Source organism: Neoarius graeffei, chromosome 11 (genome assembly GCF_027579695.1).
Source record: "Neoarius graeffei isolate fNeoGra1 chromosome 11, fNeoGra1.pri, whole genome shotgun sequence".
NCBI classification, from domain to species: Eukaryota; Metazoa; Chordata; class Actinopteri; order Siluriformes; family Ariidae; genus Neoarius; species Neoarius graeffei.
Window position 1 is genome coordinate 44,906,846 of NC_083579.1, and position 21,197 is coordinate 44,928,042.

Consider the following 21,197-nt stretch of genomic DNA (forward strand, 5'->3'; position numbering starts at 1 on the left):
CTGCTGACGAGCTTTTTGGAGATGCTGATTTCCTTTTCCAGCAGGACTTAGCACCTACCCACAGTGCCAAAACTACTACCAAATGGTTTGCTGACCATGATATTACTGTGTTTGATTGGCCAGCCAACTTGCCTGACCTGAACCCCATAGAGAATCTATGGGGTATTGTCAAGAGAAAGATGAGAAACACCCGACCCAAAAATACAGATACGCTGAAGGCCACTATCAAAGCAACCTGGGCTTCAATAACACCTCAGCAGTGCCACAGACTGATCACCTCCATGCCACACCGCATTGATACAGTAATTCATGGTAAAGGAGCCCCAACCAAGTATTGAGTGTATAAATACTTTTCAGAAGTTGGACATTTCTGTATTGTAAATCCTTTTTTTGATTGATCTTGGGGAATATTCTAATAATTTGAGATACTGGATTTCTGATTTTCATGAGCTATAAGCCATAATCATCAAAATTAAAACAAAAAAGGCTTTAAGTATTTCACTTTACATGTAATGAATATAGACTATATGAAAGTTTACCTTATTGAATTAAATTATGAAAAAAAGGAACTTTTTCACGGTATTCTAATTTTTTGAGATGCACTAGTATACGTACTGGCACACTACAATGCCCATCAGGCAAAGACACAGAGCCTTTGGTAACAAAGGGAGTGTACTCTGCATCAACTTCACATTTATCTTGCTTAGAAGCAACCATAGGCCCAACACTCAGAGTATTATTTAAAGAAGACAGGGCACTTCCACAGGAAGCCACCAGGCCAAAACTCTTGGCCTTCTCTTTCTCTTTCCTCTTACGAAGTTCTACACGATCATATTTCATATGGCCTACCTTCTTGCAATAGTTGCAAATGACCCCTGTGTTGTTAGTAGTAGGACAGCTAACATTAGCAGGGGGAGATGAGCGCGGAGCATCATTTCCCCCTCCAGACTGTTGCTGACTATTAGGAGGGGGTCGTGTTCTGTTCTGATGGCTTACCCAGCCACTACCAAGTACACACTTATGTGTAAGAACAAACTTATCAGCAAGAACAGCAGCCTCGTTCAACTTTTGCACTTCCTGTTCATACAGGTGGACAGCCACAGCCTCAGGGAGACAATTCATGAAATCCTCTACGAGGACAAGTTGTCGTAGGTCTTCCCTGGAATCCGCTTTTTGTGAACAGCACCACCGGTCAAACAGACGCTCTTTATCACATGCAAATTCTACAAACGTTTGCTGTTCTGTCTTCCTGGTCTTCCTAGACCTTTGGCGATAAGCCTCAGAGACAAGCTCATAAGCATGGAGGATGGCCGCTTTCACATCCTCATACTTCATAGCCTGTTCTAAACTTAGAGCACCTCCTGTGCCTTCCCTATAAAAACGCATTGAAGCAACAGAGGCCACACCTCCTCGGGCCATTTAAGAGTGGTTGCTACTCTCTCAAAGTGAGAAAAATATTTCTCGACATCTTTCTCTATGAAGGGTGGGACAAAGCGAATATTCTTAGTGACATTAAAACCAGGTTGCGGACGGGCAGGAGGAATGGGTTGTTTCAGTTCAAGCTCAAGCTTCTTCAAGATCAAAGAATGCTCTCGCTCTCGCTCCTCATTCTCCATACGCTTCAACTCGAGCTCATGCTCGAGTTTGCGAACCTCTAAAGCCCTCTTTGAGTCCATCTCTTTCTCTCTAAGAACCCTAGCCTCCCTCTCAGCCTTCAATTTCTCAAATTGTAACTGGTCTGAAGGAGGAGCCTCTGATTCTAACACTCTTTTAAGTATAAGCTGGCTCCTTATAGACTGAAATAATGTCTCTCTCAAGCTTTTCTCTTGAGTAGTTAAGGCCAGTTGATAATGCTCAGCCACTGCACAGAGTTGCACCTTGGTTAAACTAGACAACACTTCCTCAGACGGCTTCGTCATAAAACCTTCAGGGGTTGCCATTTTAACTCACTCAAACTCACAAACCAGTACAAACACTATGCCCACTTCACACAAAAGTATAGTTATGCGTTACCTATTCTGCCACAATAGGGGTTTAAAAAAAAACAAGCTAGGATACCATACACAGCAAAGGGCTACCAAGCGGCCACAAGCAGCTACAAAAACAATCAAAATTTGAGGCACAAAGAAATTACAGGCTAGGCCACTAGTTCTCTTTCACACATGCAGGCTACACACAATGGCAAACAAACTGTGATACACAAAACCGTGCACCACACAAATGAACTGGTAACTAATAACCAGAACCAAGTAGACAAAAATCTACAAACAGCTAATTGTTTACCAATATTTAGCTTAACTAAACACCAAGAACGTTAAAGCTCAAACAAGCAACAAACACTCACTCAGTTTTAAACTACTTCCCAAAAGGCTAAGTTACTGAGAACAAACAAATAAACCAACGGAGACTGAGGCCATGTACACACGTAGCCGGGTATTTTTAAAACCGAACATTTTCCCCCCCTCCGTTTATAAAAATGTTTTATCCACACCACCTCGTCTTCGAAAAAAATCCCTTCCACACATAACCGAACATCTGCGTTTTCAATCACATTCATAAGCATTCCAAACCTGTAAATGGCATTATTTCCCCAAATCCTACCCCCTAATCACATCAGAATAGCCCTCTGTTGGCGTCACTTCCGCCTAAACATAAAACATGGCGCCAAGCTCGTTCGTCTGGACAGACTCGGAGACAGAATTGCTTCTAAACACAATTTTGGAGTATAAACTTCAAAAGACGCAAGAAAACGTTGATTGGGAATCTTATCAGTAGTTGGGCTTCTAAAATTAAACATGTAAATAGCACCTGCACAATAATTAACGCTTTCAAGGCACTACTCTGATCCATTACTCTTTGTCCATGCTTAATCTGGCTTCTGCAGTAAACAAAGGTCGCACGTTTGACGTCAGGGCAGATTTGTTGTCATTTTTTGGCGCAGATTGTGACGTTCTAAAACGCAAAACTCCGGTTATCTCTGTCTACACGAAAAGGCATACACAGAGTTTTCAAAAATCTTCACTTTGCCCGGAGTTTTTTTAAATATTCGTTTTTGATGTGTTTTCATGTGGATGACAGGCCAAAACATAGAAAAATATCTTCAATTTAGCAGATACCCGGCTACGTGTGGACAGGGTCTAGATGCCACACGAACTCTGGGGTTTTTTCTGTTTTTTTTTTAAATGGTGGTCACAAAGTTGTCATTGGTCTTGTTAGTTGTGAGAATCCTGCCTCCAGCCCCTGATGTAAGCAATTCTTGGTTCTAGACCAACAAAGTGTTGGTGCTGCTTTCAAAACAGCTTTCCTGGCCAAGAGCCAGTTCTTTAGCTTTTGAAACACATTGTATTATTATTATTATTATTATTATTATTATTATTAAAGGAAGTAACTTTGGACAAGGCATTCTTCAAACTCTTCCTGCTCTGAAACGTGTGATTCATCATACATGAATGAATCAGGTGATTTAAAGCAGGAAAAACTGACTCTCTATACTAAGGATGGGTTCACTGTGCTGTAGACACAAACACCATCAATGTTCAGTACTCATGAGTCAGGCTTGCCTTCATTCTGATAATCAGAGCACTCACAAAAGTGTTTGCTGATAAGGAAATGATGAACTAGGCATTTTTTTTTAACACTGTGTTGGACTCAGCTCTATTAATATTTATCTGCTGAACCTCATTTGCACTTCAACTAAGCCAAAAGGTTAATCCTGCTGAAAACTAGAATGAACTATCTAGAACGTGTAGAGTAGTACACAATCTACTTTGCATAATGCTAACTCGACCCTATGACCTTTCTTTTATTATGAACCGATATTAGCAGTGTTAAGCATTTATTAAATAACTTCTAAAAAAAGCAAAAGAGCACTTAGTCTACATCTATAATATCTTGGTGTGGAAATAAGTGCAGGTTGGTACCTCAGAGGCATGCTGCTCTTTCTTCTTCTTCAGCTGATCGTTCTTCTCCACCCACAGTGATCGAAGCTCTGTCTGCAGCTTTTTTTTCAGCTCATTGATTTGCCCTGCATTTGGCCCCTCAGCCCCTGCTCTGAACACCAAGGAAATGAGTCAATCATTACAAATTCCCCAGACCCAGTCAATTTGGTTTTTCAATAAAAATAATGATTGGAGAAAACACACTTACAGGAAAACAAGTGATCAGGTGCACTGAACTGCTTTAACTCCAATGCTTAAATAATAGTAAATTGTAAATAAAAAAATAGTGAATGAATGGATTTAATCATGCCTAGGAGTAGATTCCTGCTTTATGGATCACAGATTATAGATATCAGTCTGAGTGATCAGTTCAATACAGTGTCAGTTACTCACTATCCAATGTAGCCTATCCATGGATTGTACACTTGACAATTCTTTCTGAAATTATAATATATATATATATACACACGCACATGTTTTATATAGTAAGCGGCAAAGTTTGTTTGTCTTGAGCTAACGTTGTCATTTCTCAATGGATTTTCACCAAATTTGGCAAGTAGGTTAGGGGATGACCCAAAATTTTGCAGATATAAGCAAAATTCATCTACGGGCCCCAGGGAGGTCCCTGGGGGGGGCAAGGTAATCTTTGTTTGTTTGTTTTTTGTTTGTCTTGAGTTAACATCGTCATTTCTTGACGGATTTTCATCAAATTTGGCACGTAGGTTAGGGGATGACCCAAAATTTTGCAGATATAAACAAAATTCATGTACAGGCCCCAGGGAGGTCCCTGAGGGGCACAACATCCACCCACCCCATCCCTCAATGCCTTTCACATTACATTTATCAACACAAACTCTTGACATATCTTCACTAAACTTGGCACGTAGGTACAGGAGATAGCCACAATTTGGCAGAACTCAGAAATTCCATATTTGGGCCCCAGGGGGTCCCCAGTGGGCCCCTGGGAGGTGGATGTTTGGATTTTTGTTTGTCTTGGGTTAACATCACCATTTCTCGATGGATCTTCACCAAATTTGACATGGAAGTCTGGGGGCAACCCAGAATTTTGCAAAACCCGGGCAACCTGCTAGTATATATATATGTATTAGTTTTACTCTCGGCATGATTGTCAAGTAATGTTATAGTCACATAGCTGATTTAACCCCTTAAACCCACAGATTGTATTTTGTTATTCAGCTTAAAGTATATTATTCAGTGATTATGACTTGTTCACTAACTGTATTGAAACTAATAGGCATGTAGTTCTGAAAGTGAGAAATGCATGTCTGGATGTACTGAGTCATCATTGGCATTTAAGGGGTTAATTGAAGATTCAGATTAAGACCATTTTCACAGAGAAAGCAAAATCACAGCACAGGCCACAACACATAACACAACAGCACGACGTTCACAAAGACACAGGAAAATATCCACGCCCTCAAGATTGCCAATTCACAGAAATAGATATTCTCAACAGGACTGAATAAATAAAAGCAGTGGTAGCTCTCTGTTTACTCATTCTTCTTCGGTGAAGTCTTCTTCTTGAGGGATTTGAAGAGGTCACTGTATTTCTGAGTTAGCTCCTCGGACTTCTTCTGGAACTTCTTTTCCACCTCTTTCAGCTCTTTCTCCTGCTTCTTGGTGACCTTCAGGTAGTTCTTGTGCTGCTGCAGTTCATCACAGGTCACAGAGGCCAGCTCTGTGTGTGTGCATGTTTGTGAGTGAGGTTGTGAGTGTGAATGGTTTTGTGTGAGAGACAGCAGAGAGACAAATATGGTAAGTGAGACAGTGGGATTTTTAATTCTTTTTAGGTCATTTCAAGCAATACAAGTTCAAGCATGCAAGTACAAGTTTTTTAAAATAATTTTTTCATACATATATTTGACAGGAAATATACATGTATATAGGATATTTTGCTTTAGACATCTACTGGTGTGTGTATTGTTAAGCCATTACCATTGGAAGATAACTTATTGTGCTCTGGTTCACATCTTACACAGCCTACCAAGAGCTCCACAAAGCCCTGAACCCTCAGGTGCCGCACCAGCAGCATCCGCTGCCGTGGAGGTTTCTGCACTTTGACCAGTGGCAGCAACCTCCGCAGGTGCTGCAGAGTCAACTACAGGAGCATCCTGCTCCGCAGAGTCTGGAACTGCATTAACTTGTGGTTCTGGCTCCACATTTGCAGTGGGCTCACCATTTGGATCAGCGGGATTCTCTGCCTCAGGGGTTTCAGATGGTGCAGGAGTTTCTGCAGGAGCCTCGTCAGAAGGTACAGGTGCTTCATCTGAAGATGGAGGTACGTCGTCTGAAGGTGGAGGTGCCTCGTCTGAAGGTGCAGGTGCCTCGTCTGAAGGTGCAGGTGCCTCGTCTGAAGGTGCAGGTGCCTCGTCTGAAGGTGCAGGTGCCTCATCTGAAGGTGCAGGTGCCTCAGTAGAAGGAGCCTCTTCTGTGGGTGCAGGTGCCTCAGTGGGCGGAGGCTCTTCAGAAGATGGAGGTTCCTCAGTGGGAGGAGCCTCTTCGGTGGGTGGAGGTGCTTCAGATGGAGGAGCCTCTTCTGAGGTCGCAGGAGCCTCAGGGTTTGGCTCAGCTTCAGATGTTTGTGGTTCTTGATCCCCTGGTTCTGGCTGGTCATCTGACTTGGGATTTTCTCCGTCAGTGGACTCTGGGGCATCTGATTTAGGCTCTGCATCTGAAGCAGGTGTTTCTGCAGGGTTAGCATCGCCCTCTGCTGGGGCTTTATCAACCTCAGGCACTGTAAATAGATGGTTAGAGGAAAAAGGTCTATAAATGCAAAAAGTGAAAGGCTATAAATATTTAGTCTGCAAATTTTACTATTTAATATGATGCTGATCTCTGATTAATGCAACATACCCCATTTGTGTATATTTCTTACCTGTGGCTGGAACAGCTGCTGCACCAGGCATCTCATATTTGCTTACATAGTTAGCACTCTGGAAGCAAATTAAGATTATTTAGATAAACGACTCCTGCCACAATATGTGACAAAACTTTAGTCTGCTTTCATTGCCAATGACAGGCATCAACCATTTCCTAATATATAGATATTATTCTGTAGAATTAGTAAAAGGTTTTTTTTTAGTGTAAACTTTTGTGTGATCTTAAAGCTAAACGCCAATTTTGTGTGTAACCGCATGCTGTGTTGCAGTTATTACTTGCCTCCTGTTTTGCAGGCTTTGTGGTCTTCACTGGATTGAAGAGAGCGTCTGTGAAATCTGAGAACACAAACATGCAGACAGAATTATAACACTGATTTAAAAAAAAACACTTGGAAAAACTCAAAGTAATTATTTTAGAGAAGTTTTTATGTAAATATTTCAGAGAACTTATTTATGCTTTTGTGGTTGTGCGTACCAGCAAACGCAGCAGGGATGTAATCCTTCACCTCAATGTAGACAAACAGAGCAGGCAGCATCAGAGGCATGTTACTCTCACTACGCAGACAAAGATGATGGAATCCTGGACACACACACAGTATATCATACACAAAGCAGAAGGACATTTTTTTAAGTTTATATTTTGTAATTTGTCAATCCGCAGATGTTGAATGTAGGACTCTGAACTCTTTTCACTAACCTGATTGGATGGCATCTATGGGAATAATTCTGTGCCCAATGAATTTCCCGTTTTCCTCATAAGCCGCTATCCTGACTGAAGCCAGTTCTGTCAACAGAATCTGTTTGCCAAGAGACATCAGACATGTTTAAAAAAAACTCAAACTGCAAAATAATATAAGAGAAATGTTCTGGGCATTTTTGAAATTTCTGGTGTTTTTGAGGTTAAAAAAATCATAGTTATCGTTTTTTGATTAAATGATTAAATATGTGGCATTTAAAATATATTTCCACACCTTCTCAAACACAAAGGGCTCCTCATTCCATACAGGGTTGATGGCATTTGGTGTGGCCGTGTTTTTGGTGCGATATTTGCGTTTTGGGTCTCCAGGCAAGCCAATGATCTCCACTTCTACTGCTGTTTTCACGTTTTTATCAGACAGGAACTGGCCTGAGTAGATCTGTAAACACATGGGAAAGAGTGGAGATGTTCATCAAAACCTATTACAAAACATAAAAATGCATCAAGATTCCTTATATTATTTAAATGCTTGAAATGTGAAGACACTGTTATAAATGATAATCAGTAATCACTACATTTAATCAGTGACAAACCAAGGACTTTTTCTGTTTGTCAGAAAAAGGAATACAACATAAACATACCTTCTCTATACACTGAATTGCCAGTTTACTTGGATAAATTGACCAGAAAGTCGATTATTATATTACGCAGTAATATAGCAAGTCGCTATAGAACACTCAAATACACGCTTGACTAATGACCACTGTTCAATAGTGTCTTCAATTTATTACGGTCATTTAGACATTTACTTCAGACCATAGAGCCAGGAACCATCGCTGTACATTTTTTATTAGATGCTCACTGCTAGCTGTAAGCTTAGGATCCAGTGTTTAAATTGAGCTGACTTGCCTTGATTGAGAGTGTGTTGGGCACATTGGTGTCAATCTTGTCTGTGAAGGGGTCAAATGTCTTGTCATTCCTCCGCATCACATCATTTTTTAAGAGGTACCCAGTCCTCCCGTTATACTCGAACAGTGCCATGTTCAGTTGCATGGGAAAATCTACATATCAAAGCACATCCAATTAAGTTTATAATTCATTTCACTGTGACAATGGGCCTCATTTATTCAACTGGTTATTGTTTACCAGAGGTGTTATCCATGAAAATAAGGTTAATAATCCAAAAAGGAAAAATGTTCATATCCTGGATACTGGGTTTATGTAAATTTACGTCGAAGGAAACTCACTTGTGTGAAACTCTACTGATAGGCTTCAGATTGTATAATTGGTGTGGATTACGACAATTTTATATAAAGATTACGCTGTCAATTTTACAACCCCGATTCCAAAAAAGTTGGGACAAAGTACAAATTGTAAATAAAAATGGAATGCAGTGATGTGGAAGTTTCAAAATTCCATATTTTATTCAGAATAGAACATAGATGACATATCAAATGTTTAAACTGAGAAAATGTATCATTTAAAGAGAAAAATTAGGTGATTTTAAATTTCATGACAACAACACATCTCAAAAAAGTTGGGACAAGGCCATGTTTACCACTGTGAGCCATCCCCTTTTCTCTTTACAACAGTCTGTAAACGTCTGGGGACTGAGGAGACAAGTTGCTCAAGTTTAGGGAGAGGAATGTTAACCCATTCTTGTCTAATGTAGGATTCTAGTTGCTCAACTGTCTTAGGTCTTTTTTGTCGTATCTTCCGTTTTATGATGCGCCAAATGTTTTCTATGGGTGAAAGATCTGGACTGCAGGCTGGCCAGTTCAGTACCCGGACCCTTCTTCTACGCAGCCATGATGCTGTAATTGATGCAGTATGTGGTTTGGCATTGTCATGTTGGAAAATGCAAGGTCTTCCCTGAAAGAGACGTCATGTGAATGGGAGCATGCGTTGCTCTAGAACCTGAATATACCTTTCAGCATTGATGGTATCTTTCCAGATGTGTAAGCTGCCCATGCCACACGCACTAATGCAACCCCATACCATCAGAGATGCAGGCTTCTGAACTGAGCGCCGATAACAACTTGGGTCATCCTTCTCCTCTTTAGTCCGAATGACACGGCGTCCCTGATTTCCATAAAGAACTTCAAATTTTGATTCGTCTGACCACAGAACAGTTTTCCACTTTGCCACAGTCCATTTTAAATGAGCCTTGGCCCAGAGAAGACGTCTGCGCTTCTGGATCATGTTTAGATACGGCTTCTTCTTTGAACTATAGAGTTTTAGCTGGCAACGGCAGATGGCACAGTAAATTGTGTTCACAGATAATGTTCCTGAGCCCATTTTGTGATTTCCAATAATAATTTCGTGCCTGTATGTGATGCAGTGCCATCTAAGGGTCCGAAGATCACAGGCACCCAGTATGGTTTTCCGGCCTTGACCCTTACGCACAGAGATTCTTCCAGATTCTCTGAATCTTTTGATGATATTATGCACTGTAGATGATGATATGTTCAAACTCTTTGCAATTTTACACTGTCAAACTCCTTTCTGATATTGCTCCACTATTTGTCGGCGCAGAATTAGGGGGATTGGTGATCCTCTTCCCATCTTTACTTCTGAGAGCCGCTGCCACTCCAAGATGCTCTTTTTATACCCAGTCATGTTAATGACCTATTGCCAATTGACCTAATGAGTTGCAATTTGGTCCTCCAGCTGTTCCTTTTTTGTACCTTTAACTTTCCAGCCTCTTATTGCCCCTGTCCCAACTTTTTTGAGATGTGTTGCTGTCATGAAATTTCAAATGAGCCAATATTTGGCATGAAATTTCAAAATGTCTCACTTTCGACATTTGATATGTTGTCTATGTTCTATTGTGAATACAATATCAGTTTTTGAGATGTGTAAATTATTGCATTCCGTTTTTATTTACAATTTGTACTTTGTCCCAACTTTTTTGGAATCGGGGTTGTAAATAATATATTGATTTCAAATTTACACACATCTAATTAGGAAACTGTGAAAGAAAGCAATCCAAAATAAAGTCAGAAATTAAGAAAGATTTCAATAAAAAAAATAGAAAGAAATGGCATCCTATAAAAATAAGGAAGGGTTTGTCTGTGCCTGTCATAATCGAGACATTGATAGCTAAATTGTGCGTTACTAAAAGATTTAGCACATGGCGAGCTTAGGAGGAATTGGTTCTTCATTTAGTTGCCATTTTGTCTTTTGTGTGTTTTGCTCTTACATGAATGCGCTAAGGATGACTAGCATTCATTAAAGTGCCATTCCACCATTGGATGTATTTTTTTGGCATAAAATACAATATATTTTATGACAACATGACTAGACAGAGAAATTTTTTAGCTTCAAAATTATATATCAAACATAATTTTTTGACAACGACAAGTATATTAATTTTGCGACCAAAGTCACCTACCCTTTTAATTTCCGCGCGGTAGTGAAACGTGATGTCATCGGCAGGTTCCCCTTCTTGTGTACCACGTCACGTGTGACGTGGCACAGATTATCAGCAATGGCGGATAGAACGCGATTGTCAGCTTCGGAAAAGAAGCGAAGGAAAATAGCAAGTGATGCCCAAAGGAGACGGTCGATGGTGAATATCGGCACAGCAATCGACAAGTGGAAATCGCGTTCTATCCGCCATTGCTGATAATCTGTGCCACGTCACACGTGACGTGGTACACAAGAAGGGGAGCCTGCCGATGACATCACGTTTCACTACCGCGCGGAAATTAAAAGGGTAGGTGACTTTAGTCGCAAAATTAATATACTTGTCGTTGTCAAAAAATTATGTTTGATATATCATTTTGAAGCTAAAAGATTTCTCTGTCTAGTCATGTTGTCATAAAATATATTGTATTTTATGCCAAAGAATACATCCAATGGTGGAATGGCACTTTAAAGCTAAACGGCCTTTCGATTTCATAAAATCAGTGAAATTTAGTTCCCTCTGAAATTTGGTCATTGTGATATATATATTTATTTCTGCAATACCTCACAAAATATCAGGCCATTCTGAGGCTAGGAAGTTATTTAATTTGAGGGGATTCCCAAGCAAATAATGTGCATGAAATCGCTCGCTTCGCGCAGGCAAGCAGACAGAGGAAGTCCGTGTGCGCATGCGCAGGTTTACCTTTGACTGTCCACTGACAGTTACATCATTCTGTTGCTACACGAACAGCTGATCACACCGAGGTGCTCGCTGACTGCCGATATTTATTAGCTTGGTCTTGCGTTTCCTTTCCTTTGCAACGTAACATCTTTTCTTCTCGCTTTCCATTACTGTAGTCGGTCTTTCACATTTCATTCGGACACTCACGTCCGCCATTTTTCTCTCCTGTTTCAAAATTATATCCCATAATTCTTTGTGTGAACGGGGAAAGCCCACCACGTGATGCATGATATGGTATCTTGAATTGAGTCATGGTGAAGCAGGAAAAAATAGTGGAGAATTTACGGCCATGCGGCCCTAAGTTCATTAATTGTTCTATTTAAAAAAAACTAATAAAATTGGAAGTTTGTGATTCAAATTCAGTAGCTTTCGGTCCACTAAACAAAAATAATTGAGTGTAGGGAAAATTCTTTTTATGACCTAAGCTTGGAAAATCTGAAAGGCAGTCTACCTTTAACATATGATCATGAGTAAATTAGTATTACTGAAATGTTTTTATATCTTGCAATAATTTTTAGATGTGTTTAGTCTATGAAATCATTTATACTCCACAAAATAAAGATTCATAAATGAGGTCCATTATGAGAATAAACTGATCTGTCATAGTTACTGTAACATACTGTCATCTTGTGGACATTTTCTGACAGTAGGACATTATAGCATACAAAACTGAATAACAAATCCATTTTGGCAGCCCATACTTCATCTGCCCAAAGTCTAACTGTGGATTCTTATGTCTTGCCACATGTTGTTCATCTCCAATTACAGTATTCCAATTAATTTCCAATAACTCCAACTATTATTTTAATAAAATTTAAGCAAGACAAGTTCATTCCTATTATCACTTACATTACAGCAGGTATAAACAGTCATACCCTCACCAGCCTCTCTATTTTTAATAAGACAAAAAAATGCAGTTTGTATCAGTAAGTACATCTGGGGATGCTCCGATTTCAGTTATTTCACAATATTTCACTGACTGATGCCTTTGCCAGAACATATGATCTTCAGGTGATGTCTAATGTTCCTCAGATGATTGTGGGTCAGCAGTAGTGGCCAAGTCACTGCCCATCACCTCCTGGCTTCCAGATTATCTCCTCCTTCCCTTTCCATTCCTATTCCAAGAGTCTCTTTCTGCTGCTTCCCCATCCTAAAAACCACTGCCTTCCTCTTCCTCCTTATTCCAAAAGATGCTGGCATTCTCCACAGCAGGGCAGCACGGTGGTGTAGTGGTTAGCCCTGTCGCCTCACAACAAGAAGGTCCTGGGTTCGAGCCCAGCGGCCAGCGAGGGCCTTTCTGTGTGGAGTTTGCATGTTCTCCCCATGTCTGCATGGGTTTCCTCCGGGTGCTCTGGTTTCCCCCACAGTCCAAAGACATGCAGGTTAGGTTAACTGGTGACTCTAAATTGACCGTAGGTCTGAATGTGAGTGTAAATGGTTGGTTGTCTATGTGTCAGCCCTGCGATAACCTGGCGACTTGTCCAGGGTGTACCCCACCTCTCACCCATAGTCAGCTGGGATAGGCTCCAGCTTGCCTGTGACTCTGCACAGGATAAGCAGCTACAGATAATGGATGGATGGATGGATAATTCTCCACAGCGACTGTGGAGGGAACCCCCTGCAGCGCACCCTGACTGGGAATAGCCATTCCTGCCTTCTAGACATGATCTGATACACTAAACCACAATACGAGACATATACGATACAGGTGTTACAAGTCAATATTGACATGAGATGGTATATGAAATTTTGATATATTTATTTTGTACTGACAACAAATTAGACCAATATATTGCAATGTTGTATAATAAGAAATGTAGATTAGGATTTATAATATATGGTGTAATTTTTGCCTATTATTAAAATGTTATTTCAATCTTTTTTCAACATCTTACATGTATTCCATGATGGCATTATTACTATAGAAAGATTGTTTAGTGGTAGATGGTCCCATAAATGAAGGCTAAATAAGAATTTCGTGTCAATCCCTGCTCCTGGGGATGATAGCCACCTGAAATGCATGAGTGCATCTTACCAATTTGATTGTACCGTTGGGAAAAACAATCATGATTTTATTTAATATACTTCCTCATTTCTCTGAAATTACCGTAACTTCTGGTTATGCCACTGCCAGGACAGCACATGGCATGCTTCTGAACAGTTTTTAGATGCAAGTGTGACTTACATCAAGTGGAGCTGATTTTAAATCATGTTTCAGACTGTGGTCAAACCAGCCTTAATAAAATCCTGAGTGTACATACTGTACATACTGTACGGCGCTTTATGGTAAGTACTTTCTGATGGCTGTGAATTCTGGATAGTGAGAAATTGTTGAACAGTAGTGTATTACAGCTCATTTCAGTATAATCTTTTCCAAGCACATATAGACCAGATGAAATGAAGCTGTGGCCCTTGTGTCTGACACGTGTCTTCACGCTTCCTTCTGATTATCTTAACTTTTTGGACGATTAAGTAAGCATGCTTCAAGGCAAACTTCGTGCTCTGCATGCTACTACCTTTAGTTCTGCAGTGAGTTTGGAAAAGTAGAGCTCATAATGAATATTAAATGAAATATTGTGATGAATGAAATGAGCAACAAATTCCTCTAGCCAGTATTTTGGATTGTGATATTCAAGCCAGTGATATTCTGTGCCTTCTGCAGTAGGTCTCGGTACTTGTTGTTTTATCGTTCAAAAATGTGCTCGCATCCCTCCTCCCGTGGGACTGTCACTCTAAAAAGGATGATTTTCTTGGCTTCTTTTGACCACATGACTATGTCTGGCCTCAGAGTTGTTTGGACATCCTTTTTCCCAGGTCCAATGTCATGTCCCATGACTGAGCTATTTGAGGTTCTTCTTTACACTTTTTGTAGTTGAAGGCTTTTCTCCCTCTCTCACAAATTTGACAGTTGCCATTTGTCTCATAAGGATGTTTCTTGTATCTTTCATGCTCTAAGGTGTTAGTGAGTGACATTAACATTTTATCATGCTTACACCAGTATATCCCTTGGGTGATGCAACTTTACACCCTACCAGGATGTGCGCCATGGTGCCCATCTCCTGCAAAGCTGTTCCGTTGGTATTTCCTTGTTCCCCACTTGTACAAATTTACTGGAGTTGGAAGTGTGTCATTAACTGAACAGAATTGAAATGAGATGCATAATGGTGCCAGCTTCCATAATTCTGTCCATATGATTTTCTATTTTGGGAGATCTCATTTTATCCAGATTCCTTATGATGCAAGCTCCACTTCTCTGAATCTCCATCCTTCTTTCTCCAGGTTTCGAAATTCAGCTTGTCTCATGACTCCTCTCTTTTGAGTCTGCTTTTCAATACTGTTAGAAAGGGGTGGGTCGAATTTCAGATCATTTTAGTTTCAGCAGATACATCCGTTGTGCTGATCATGTTGTGATCCCTGTTTCTCTGATGCAATCATCCATGGAGTCTTTGTATATCATTATGACACATTGACCTCTTCCTCAACCGATAAAAGTGGAAACTGTAGCTAGCCAACCTTATGTAGCTTGAACTTCACTGATTATAATGGATTCCTAGCCACCTTTGAAGGTTCTTGTTGATTCTCCTCTCTAATTCCTATTCCTGTCATGTTATTGGAAAGCATAAAGTCCCCTGTCTTCAAGACTCCCATAGCAGAAAACCTCATGACTTTTACAAATGGCTGCCAGCCAAGGCTCATTCAATAAATGCTAAATAAACATCTCTTTAATGTACTGTCAGTACAGTGATCGAAGTAAGAGGTCATATTACCCATGGTCTGGTAGTTCAGTGCCACCATCTGACAGCCGACATTCCAGAAAGGCTGAGGGTTATAGTTGGAAGAGTCCATACGTGTTCCTTTGGGGTAGATTCGACTCATCTGTCTCTTGTTATATCTGAAGGATGCAGTAAAGGAATTCACTCATGCTTGTGTGAGGAACATGGTAAATTCACAGACATTTTTTGGACTGTAATTGTGTAGAATGCACTTGTGCTCTTATAACAACATGGCTGTTTTCAGTCTTCATCTAAATGTCTATGTACTGTGTGTATATATATATATATAAGCCCTGTGATGACCTGGCGACTTGTCCAGGGTGTACCCCGCCTTTTGCCCGTAGTCAGCTGGGATAGGCTCCAGCTTGCCTGCGACCCTGTAGAAGGATAAAGCAGCTAGAGATAATGAGATGAGATGAGAGATATATATATAAGCCCTGTGATGACCTGGCGACTTGTCCAGGGTGTACCCCGCCTTTCGCCCATGGTCAGCTGGGATAGGCTCCAGCTTGCCTGCAACCCTGTAGAACAGGATAAAGCGGCTAGAGATAATGAGATTATATATATATATATATATATATATATATATATATATATATATATATATATATATATATATATATACTATCATGTTTTTTAAATAGTAAAAGTAATTCAGATACTAAACTAAAGCAATAGAGATACAGCAGGACTGGCTCATATACAGTTGAGGCTAAATGTTTACATACGCCTCGGCTAAAGCCATTCAAACTCAATTTTTCACAATTTCATATATTTCATGTTTATTCCACCATACATTTTGTATGTTAGATCAATGCGTCAAATCAAAGTCCTTCCCACACCATGTGGCGCATACGGTGGCGCCGATCTCTGTTTCCATAGCCCTCGGCCTCTCGCCTATTACATAGCTAGGGTTACAGTGGGGGGCTAGTCCTCAGGTAACTGCAAGAGTTTGACTCCCCACTCGCATCTGTATTGCAGCGTGCCTTGCCAGATGACAGTAGGTACCATTTTTTATGATGGTCTTTGGTATGACCCGACCATGAGTAGAACTTGCAATCTCCCGATGGAGAGGTGGACACGCTAACCACTAGGCCAACTCACGGCTGATCAATAGATCAATGCATGCACCTACTTTATTTCCATAAGAGGTCATTTCAATATAATGCTTTTTTCACTATATCAGATTTTCAGTGGGTCAAAAGATTACATACACTTTGTAGTAGTTAGCAGTTGCCTTTTAATTGCTTGAACTTGAATCAAATACTTAGTGTAGCCTTCCACAAGCTTCTCGCAATACTTTGCTGGAATATTTAGCTCATTTCTCCTGACAGAACCGGTGTAACTCAGTCAAGTTTAAAGGCCTCTTTGATCAGGCATGCTTTTTCACTTCAGTCCACAAATTTTCTAAAAGATTCAGGTCAGGATTTTGTGATAGCCAGTCCAAAACTTTCATTTTGATGGTTTTAAGCCATTTTGTTACAACTTTGGAGGTATGCTGCTGGAAGTCCCATTTGAGAGCAAGGTTTAACTTTCTGGTTTATGTTTTGAGCAGTTCCTTCAGTACTGTATATCAAGATAATTTTCCCTCCTCACGATGCCTGATATTTATTTTCTGAAGTGCACCAGTCCCCTTTCCAGCAGAACCTCACAACATGATGCTGCCATCCCCATGCTTCATGGTTAGAATGCTATTCTTTGGATTAAAAGCCTCTTTTTCTCTATATAACACTGATTATTGTGGTCTAACAATCTAACACACATGGTCGAACATGGACTCATTTCTTGCATAACAGCCTTTCAGCCCATGGTGATGTAGAACTCTCTTAATGGTGAATGTACATATTAGGTACCTGATGCCTACAACTCCTTCACAAGTTCCTTTGTTGCTTGGGGTTCAATTGAACCAAAGTTCAATTTTCAGACTAAAATTTCATTCATTTGAGCTCATTTGTGCCTCTTTCCTGACTGATGCATTGTCTTTGTGTTGTTAGTACAGATGGTTGTGGTACCTTCACTTGTTTTAAAATTGTTCCTCAGAAGGAACTGGACTTGTTGAGGGCCATAATTTTTTTTTTCTGAAGTCTTGGCTGAGTTGCTTGGATTTAATCATGGTATCAAAGGCAAAATAGCACCACCTCTAAAGACAGGCCCTTTTAGAACCACAGGAATTAGCCAATCAGAAGCTTATAAAAGTCGCATCGATTTCTGGAATCTTCTACGGTATATTGTTTAAAGAGATAGTAAACGTGGTGTAGGTAAACTTTTTATCCACTGATCGAGTGAATTAAAGCTGAAATAAATCTGTTTCTAATCAATGGTTTAAAAATTACCACTGATATGAATAAAGTAGATGCCCTAATTTACTTGCCAAAATAAATGTATGGTACCATGAAAGGTGTGCAGTTTTTTCTTTATACTTGCTATTAAATTTTTTAAGATTCTTAAATTTCATTGGTTCATGAAATATAAAGGATACTCGACAAACTCCACAGCACTCTTGGCGATCAGGCTCTCTCCTTTGGTTTCCACAAAAGATGAGATTGCATAACTCCTGTTCTTTGCTGCGCTTGGAAAATCAGAGAATATCGTAAATGACAAGTTTGGATTTTTTTTCCCGTTACAATTATGAAAGGAAACTGAGTTTGAATTAATGCATGAGTATTTAAAAAAATACAGGCTGGACATGACTCACTTCTAGAATGCTCAAAGGAGATGAACTTGTTTGGCTGAATATAGTTGACTATTGAAGACATTGCCTCAAAAGCCGTTACTTCCTGTCCAGCTGTACCCTAACAAATGCAAAAAGGATCCAAACAGTAAACATTGTCAAATCCTGTTGATTTCAATTAATAACTGAACACAAGCAGAATGTTACAAATAAATTACAGTAACAATGTCAATAAGGGTTCAGAGTTTTACATGATATAATGTAGGTTAATATATAGGCTACTTATGACAATGTTATCACATTACAGGGACTGAGTTGTGTGTATTTTCTCTGACTCTAATGTAAATTACATTTCTTATTTTCAGACTGAAATATAAATTGTGTACACTGTGGTCTTATGTGAGTTTCATTTTAATATTTATAATATTTTTTATGAACATCTATAGCAACATCTGTCACATCAGCCTTGGACTCACATAAGCTCTCACAGAGTACAACACATGACCATGTCTTGTTTTGATTTGGTTAGATTTAATTTTTTATTTAAATAAAAGCCTGCACTTGCGTCCACCACATTATAATACAATACCATAAGAGTTATGTATTTATTCTGACCTAAAATTAGAGTGAATTTGGTTTTGATATTCTATTATGTGACTCTGACATACCAATAGCCCAAATACACCAAGTTACAGAGTGAGGTGATGATGTTTTAGGTTACTCTGGAAAGTGTAAACTGACTCAGGTATTATGTTAACCTGACATCAAAATTGTCAAATAAATAAATAAATAAATACAATTTTAAAAATGAATGTCAGTTGATATTCTCATGTAGCATTATAAATGCTACCTTTACATGAAGTGTTACTAACTTTTAATATTTAACAGTTATTCCACGAAATCAAGTTGTACATGAGCTGATAGCCAATGAGGAACGTAGTGCTGAGTTGGCTATAAGCCATATATGACAAGATTGAGTGGCATAACTGTTTTATTCTAGCCACATTCACTGGATTTTGAGAAATGGAGCATTTTTATTTTTTGCAAATTCGATAAATAAAAACTTTATACAAAACATCTGACAAAATAATTTCTGCTTAGAATGTAAACAAACCAGTGAAATGACAGTAGCAATTTGTGAAAAATGCAATAATAATAATAATTCTTGAAAAATACAAAAGATACATTCTTACCATCAAATAATTTCATTTCATATTTTGTTGCTTTTTTTGTATTTTTTGAGGTTTTGTTTTCGAATAGAGTTTTTATTTCATTCTCCATTTTGGTTCAGCAACACGTGACACCATTTTGTTTTTTTCTACTCATGGTATATGAGCTGATAGCCTAGTAGTAGAGTAGCCAATCAGAGCGCACGATTGCTCATATCCAGTGAATGTGGATAGAATAATATTGGATATTTTTACCCTCAAATTTATACATTATCTTGTAATTTGAAAGTAACTGTTTATCATAATCATATAATTCCAATACCTCATCTGAGTTCTTCATCTTTTCCTCATCTTGTTCCTCATCTTCATGGTGTTCATCATGATGGTCATCGTGCTGGTCATCGTGGTGCTCTTCATTTTCATTGTGATGGTTCTCAGGATTCTCAGGCTGCTCTACTTTTGAAAGACACAACACATCACTTGACTGTTCAGGGTTAAGTAAAACATGACTGCTTATATGAAACAGCGTGTGATTCTTCTCACCGGTGTTCTCACTATGAGCCTCCTCTTGTGCTTTCTTTGGTGGAGGTTTGGCTGGGCCTGTGGGTCCCTTCTTGTTTTTGATCAGAATTTTTCCCATCAGCTCAGAAGGACTGGGGATCTGGTGGCCTGGCTTCAACTGTAAGCAACACCCAATATAACCCATTACACCAGCTTTCATGTGTGGGAATCTGATCAAATAAGCTCCCAAATAGATTGGAACTCATACCTATCGCATACAGTGCCTTGAAAAAGTATTCATACCCCTTGAACTTTTTCACATTTTTCCACCTTACAACCACGAACTTAAAAGTGTTTTATTGAGATTTTATGTGATAGACCAACACAGAGTAGCACATAATTGTGAAGTGAAACGGAAATGATTAATGGTCTTCAAAATTTTAAGCAAACAAAAATCTGAAAAATGTGGTGTGCATTGGTATTCAGCCCCCCTGCGTCAATACCTTGTAGAGCCACCTTTTGCTGCAATTACAGCTGCAAGTCTTTTGTGGTATGTCTCTACCAGCTTTGCACATCTAGACACTGAAATTTTTTCCCATTCTTCTTTGCAAAATAGCTCAAGCTCAGCCAGATTGGATGGACAGCGTCTGTGAACAGCAATTTTCAAGTCTTGCCACAGATGCTCAATGGGATTTAGTTCTGGACTTTGACTGGGCCATTCTAACACATGAATATTCTTTGATCTAAACCATTCCATTGTAGCTCTGGCTGTATGTTTAGGGTCATTGTCTTGCTGGAAGGTGAATCTCCTTCCCAGTCTCAAGTCTTTTGCAGCCTCCAACAGGTTTTCTTCCAGGATTGCCCTGCATTTAGCTCCATCCATCTTCCCATCAACTCTGACCAGCTTCCCTGTCCCTGCTGAAGAAAAGCATCCCCATAGCATGATGCTGCCACCACCATGTTTCACAGTGGGGATGGTGTGTGCAGGGTGATGAGCAGTGTTAGTTTTCCGCCACACACAGTGCTTTGCATTTAGGCCAAAAAGTTCAACTTTGGTCTCATCTGACCAAAGCACCTTCTTCCACATGTTTGCTGTGTCCCCTACATGGCTTCTGGCATACTGCAAACGGGACTTCTTATGCCTGTCTTTCAACAATGGCTTTCTTCTTGCCACTCTTCCAAAAAGGCCAGATTTGTGGAGTGTACGACTTATAGTTGTCCTGTGCACAGATTCTCCCACCTGAGCTGTGGATTTCTGCAGCTCCTCCAGAGTGATCATGGGCCTCTTGGCTGCTTCTCTGACCAGTGCTCTCCTTGCTCGCTCTGTCAGTTTAGGTGGATGGCCATGTCTTGGTAGGTTTGTAGTTGTGCCATACTTTTTCCATTTTTGAATGATGG

General features: G+C 39.7%; 1 protein-coding gene across 1 annotated transcript in view; it reads right to left on the reverse strand.

Moving 5' to 3' along the window:
* plcb2 (phospholipase C, beta 2) overlaps positions 1–21,197 on the reverse strand; it is a 62,214-nt gene that overhangs the window by 22,539 nt on the left and 18,478 nt on the right. Inside the window, exons 14-26 of the mRNA XM_060933993.1 lie at positions 19,621–19,977; positions 18,154–18,250; positions 17,938–18,022; positions 15,453–15,577; positions 8,445–8,596; positions 7,810–7,974; positions 7,536–7,635; positions 7,314–7,418; positions 7,119–7,174; positions 6,835–6,892; positions 6,136–6,693; positions 5,454–5,637; positions 3,921–4,050 (exon numbers count right to left, since the gene is read on the reverse strand). Coding sequence (XP_060789976.1) covers positions 3,921–4,050; positions 5,454–5,637; positions 6,136–6,693; positions 6,835–6,892; positions 7,119–7,174; positions 7,314–7,418; positions 7,536–7,635; positions 7,810–7,974; positions 8,445–8,596; positions 15,453–15,577; positions 17,938–18,022; positions 18,154–18,250; positions 19,621–19,977 — 2,172 coding nt within the window. The remainder of the gene's footprint in view (positions 1–3,920; positions 4,051–5,453; positions 5,638–6,135; positions 6,694–6,834; positions 6,893–7,118; positions 7,175–7,313; positions 7,419–7,535; positions 7,636–7,809; positions 7,975–8,444; positions 8,597–15,452; positions 15,578–17,937; positions 18,023–18,153; positions 18,251–19,620; positions 19,978–21,197) is intronic.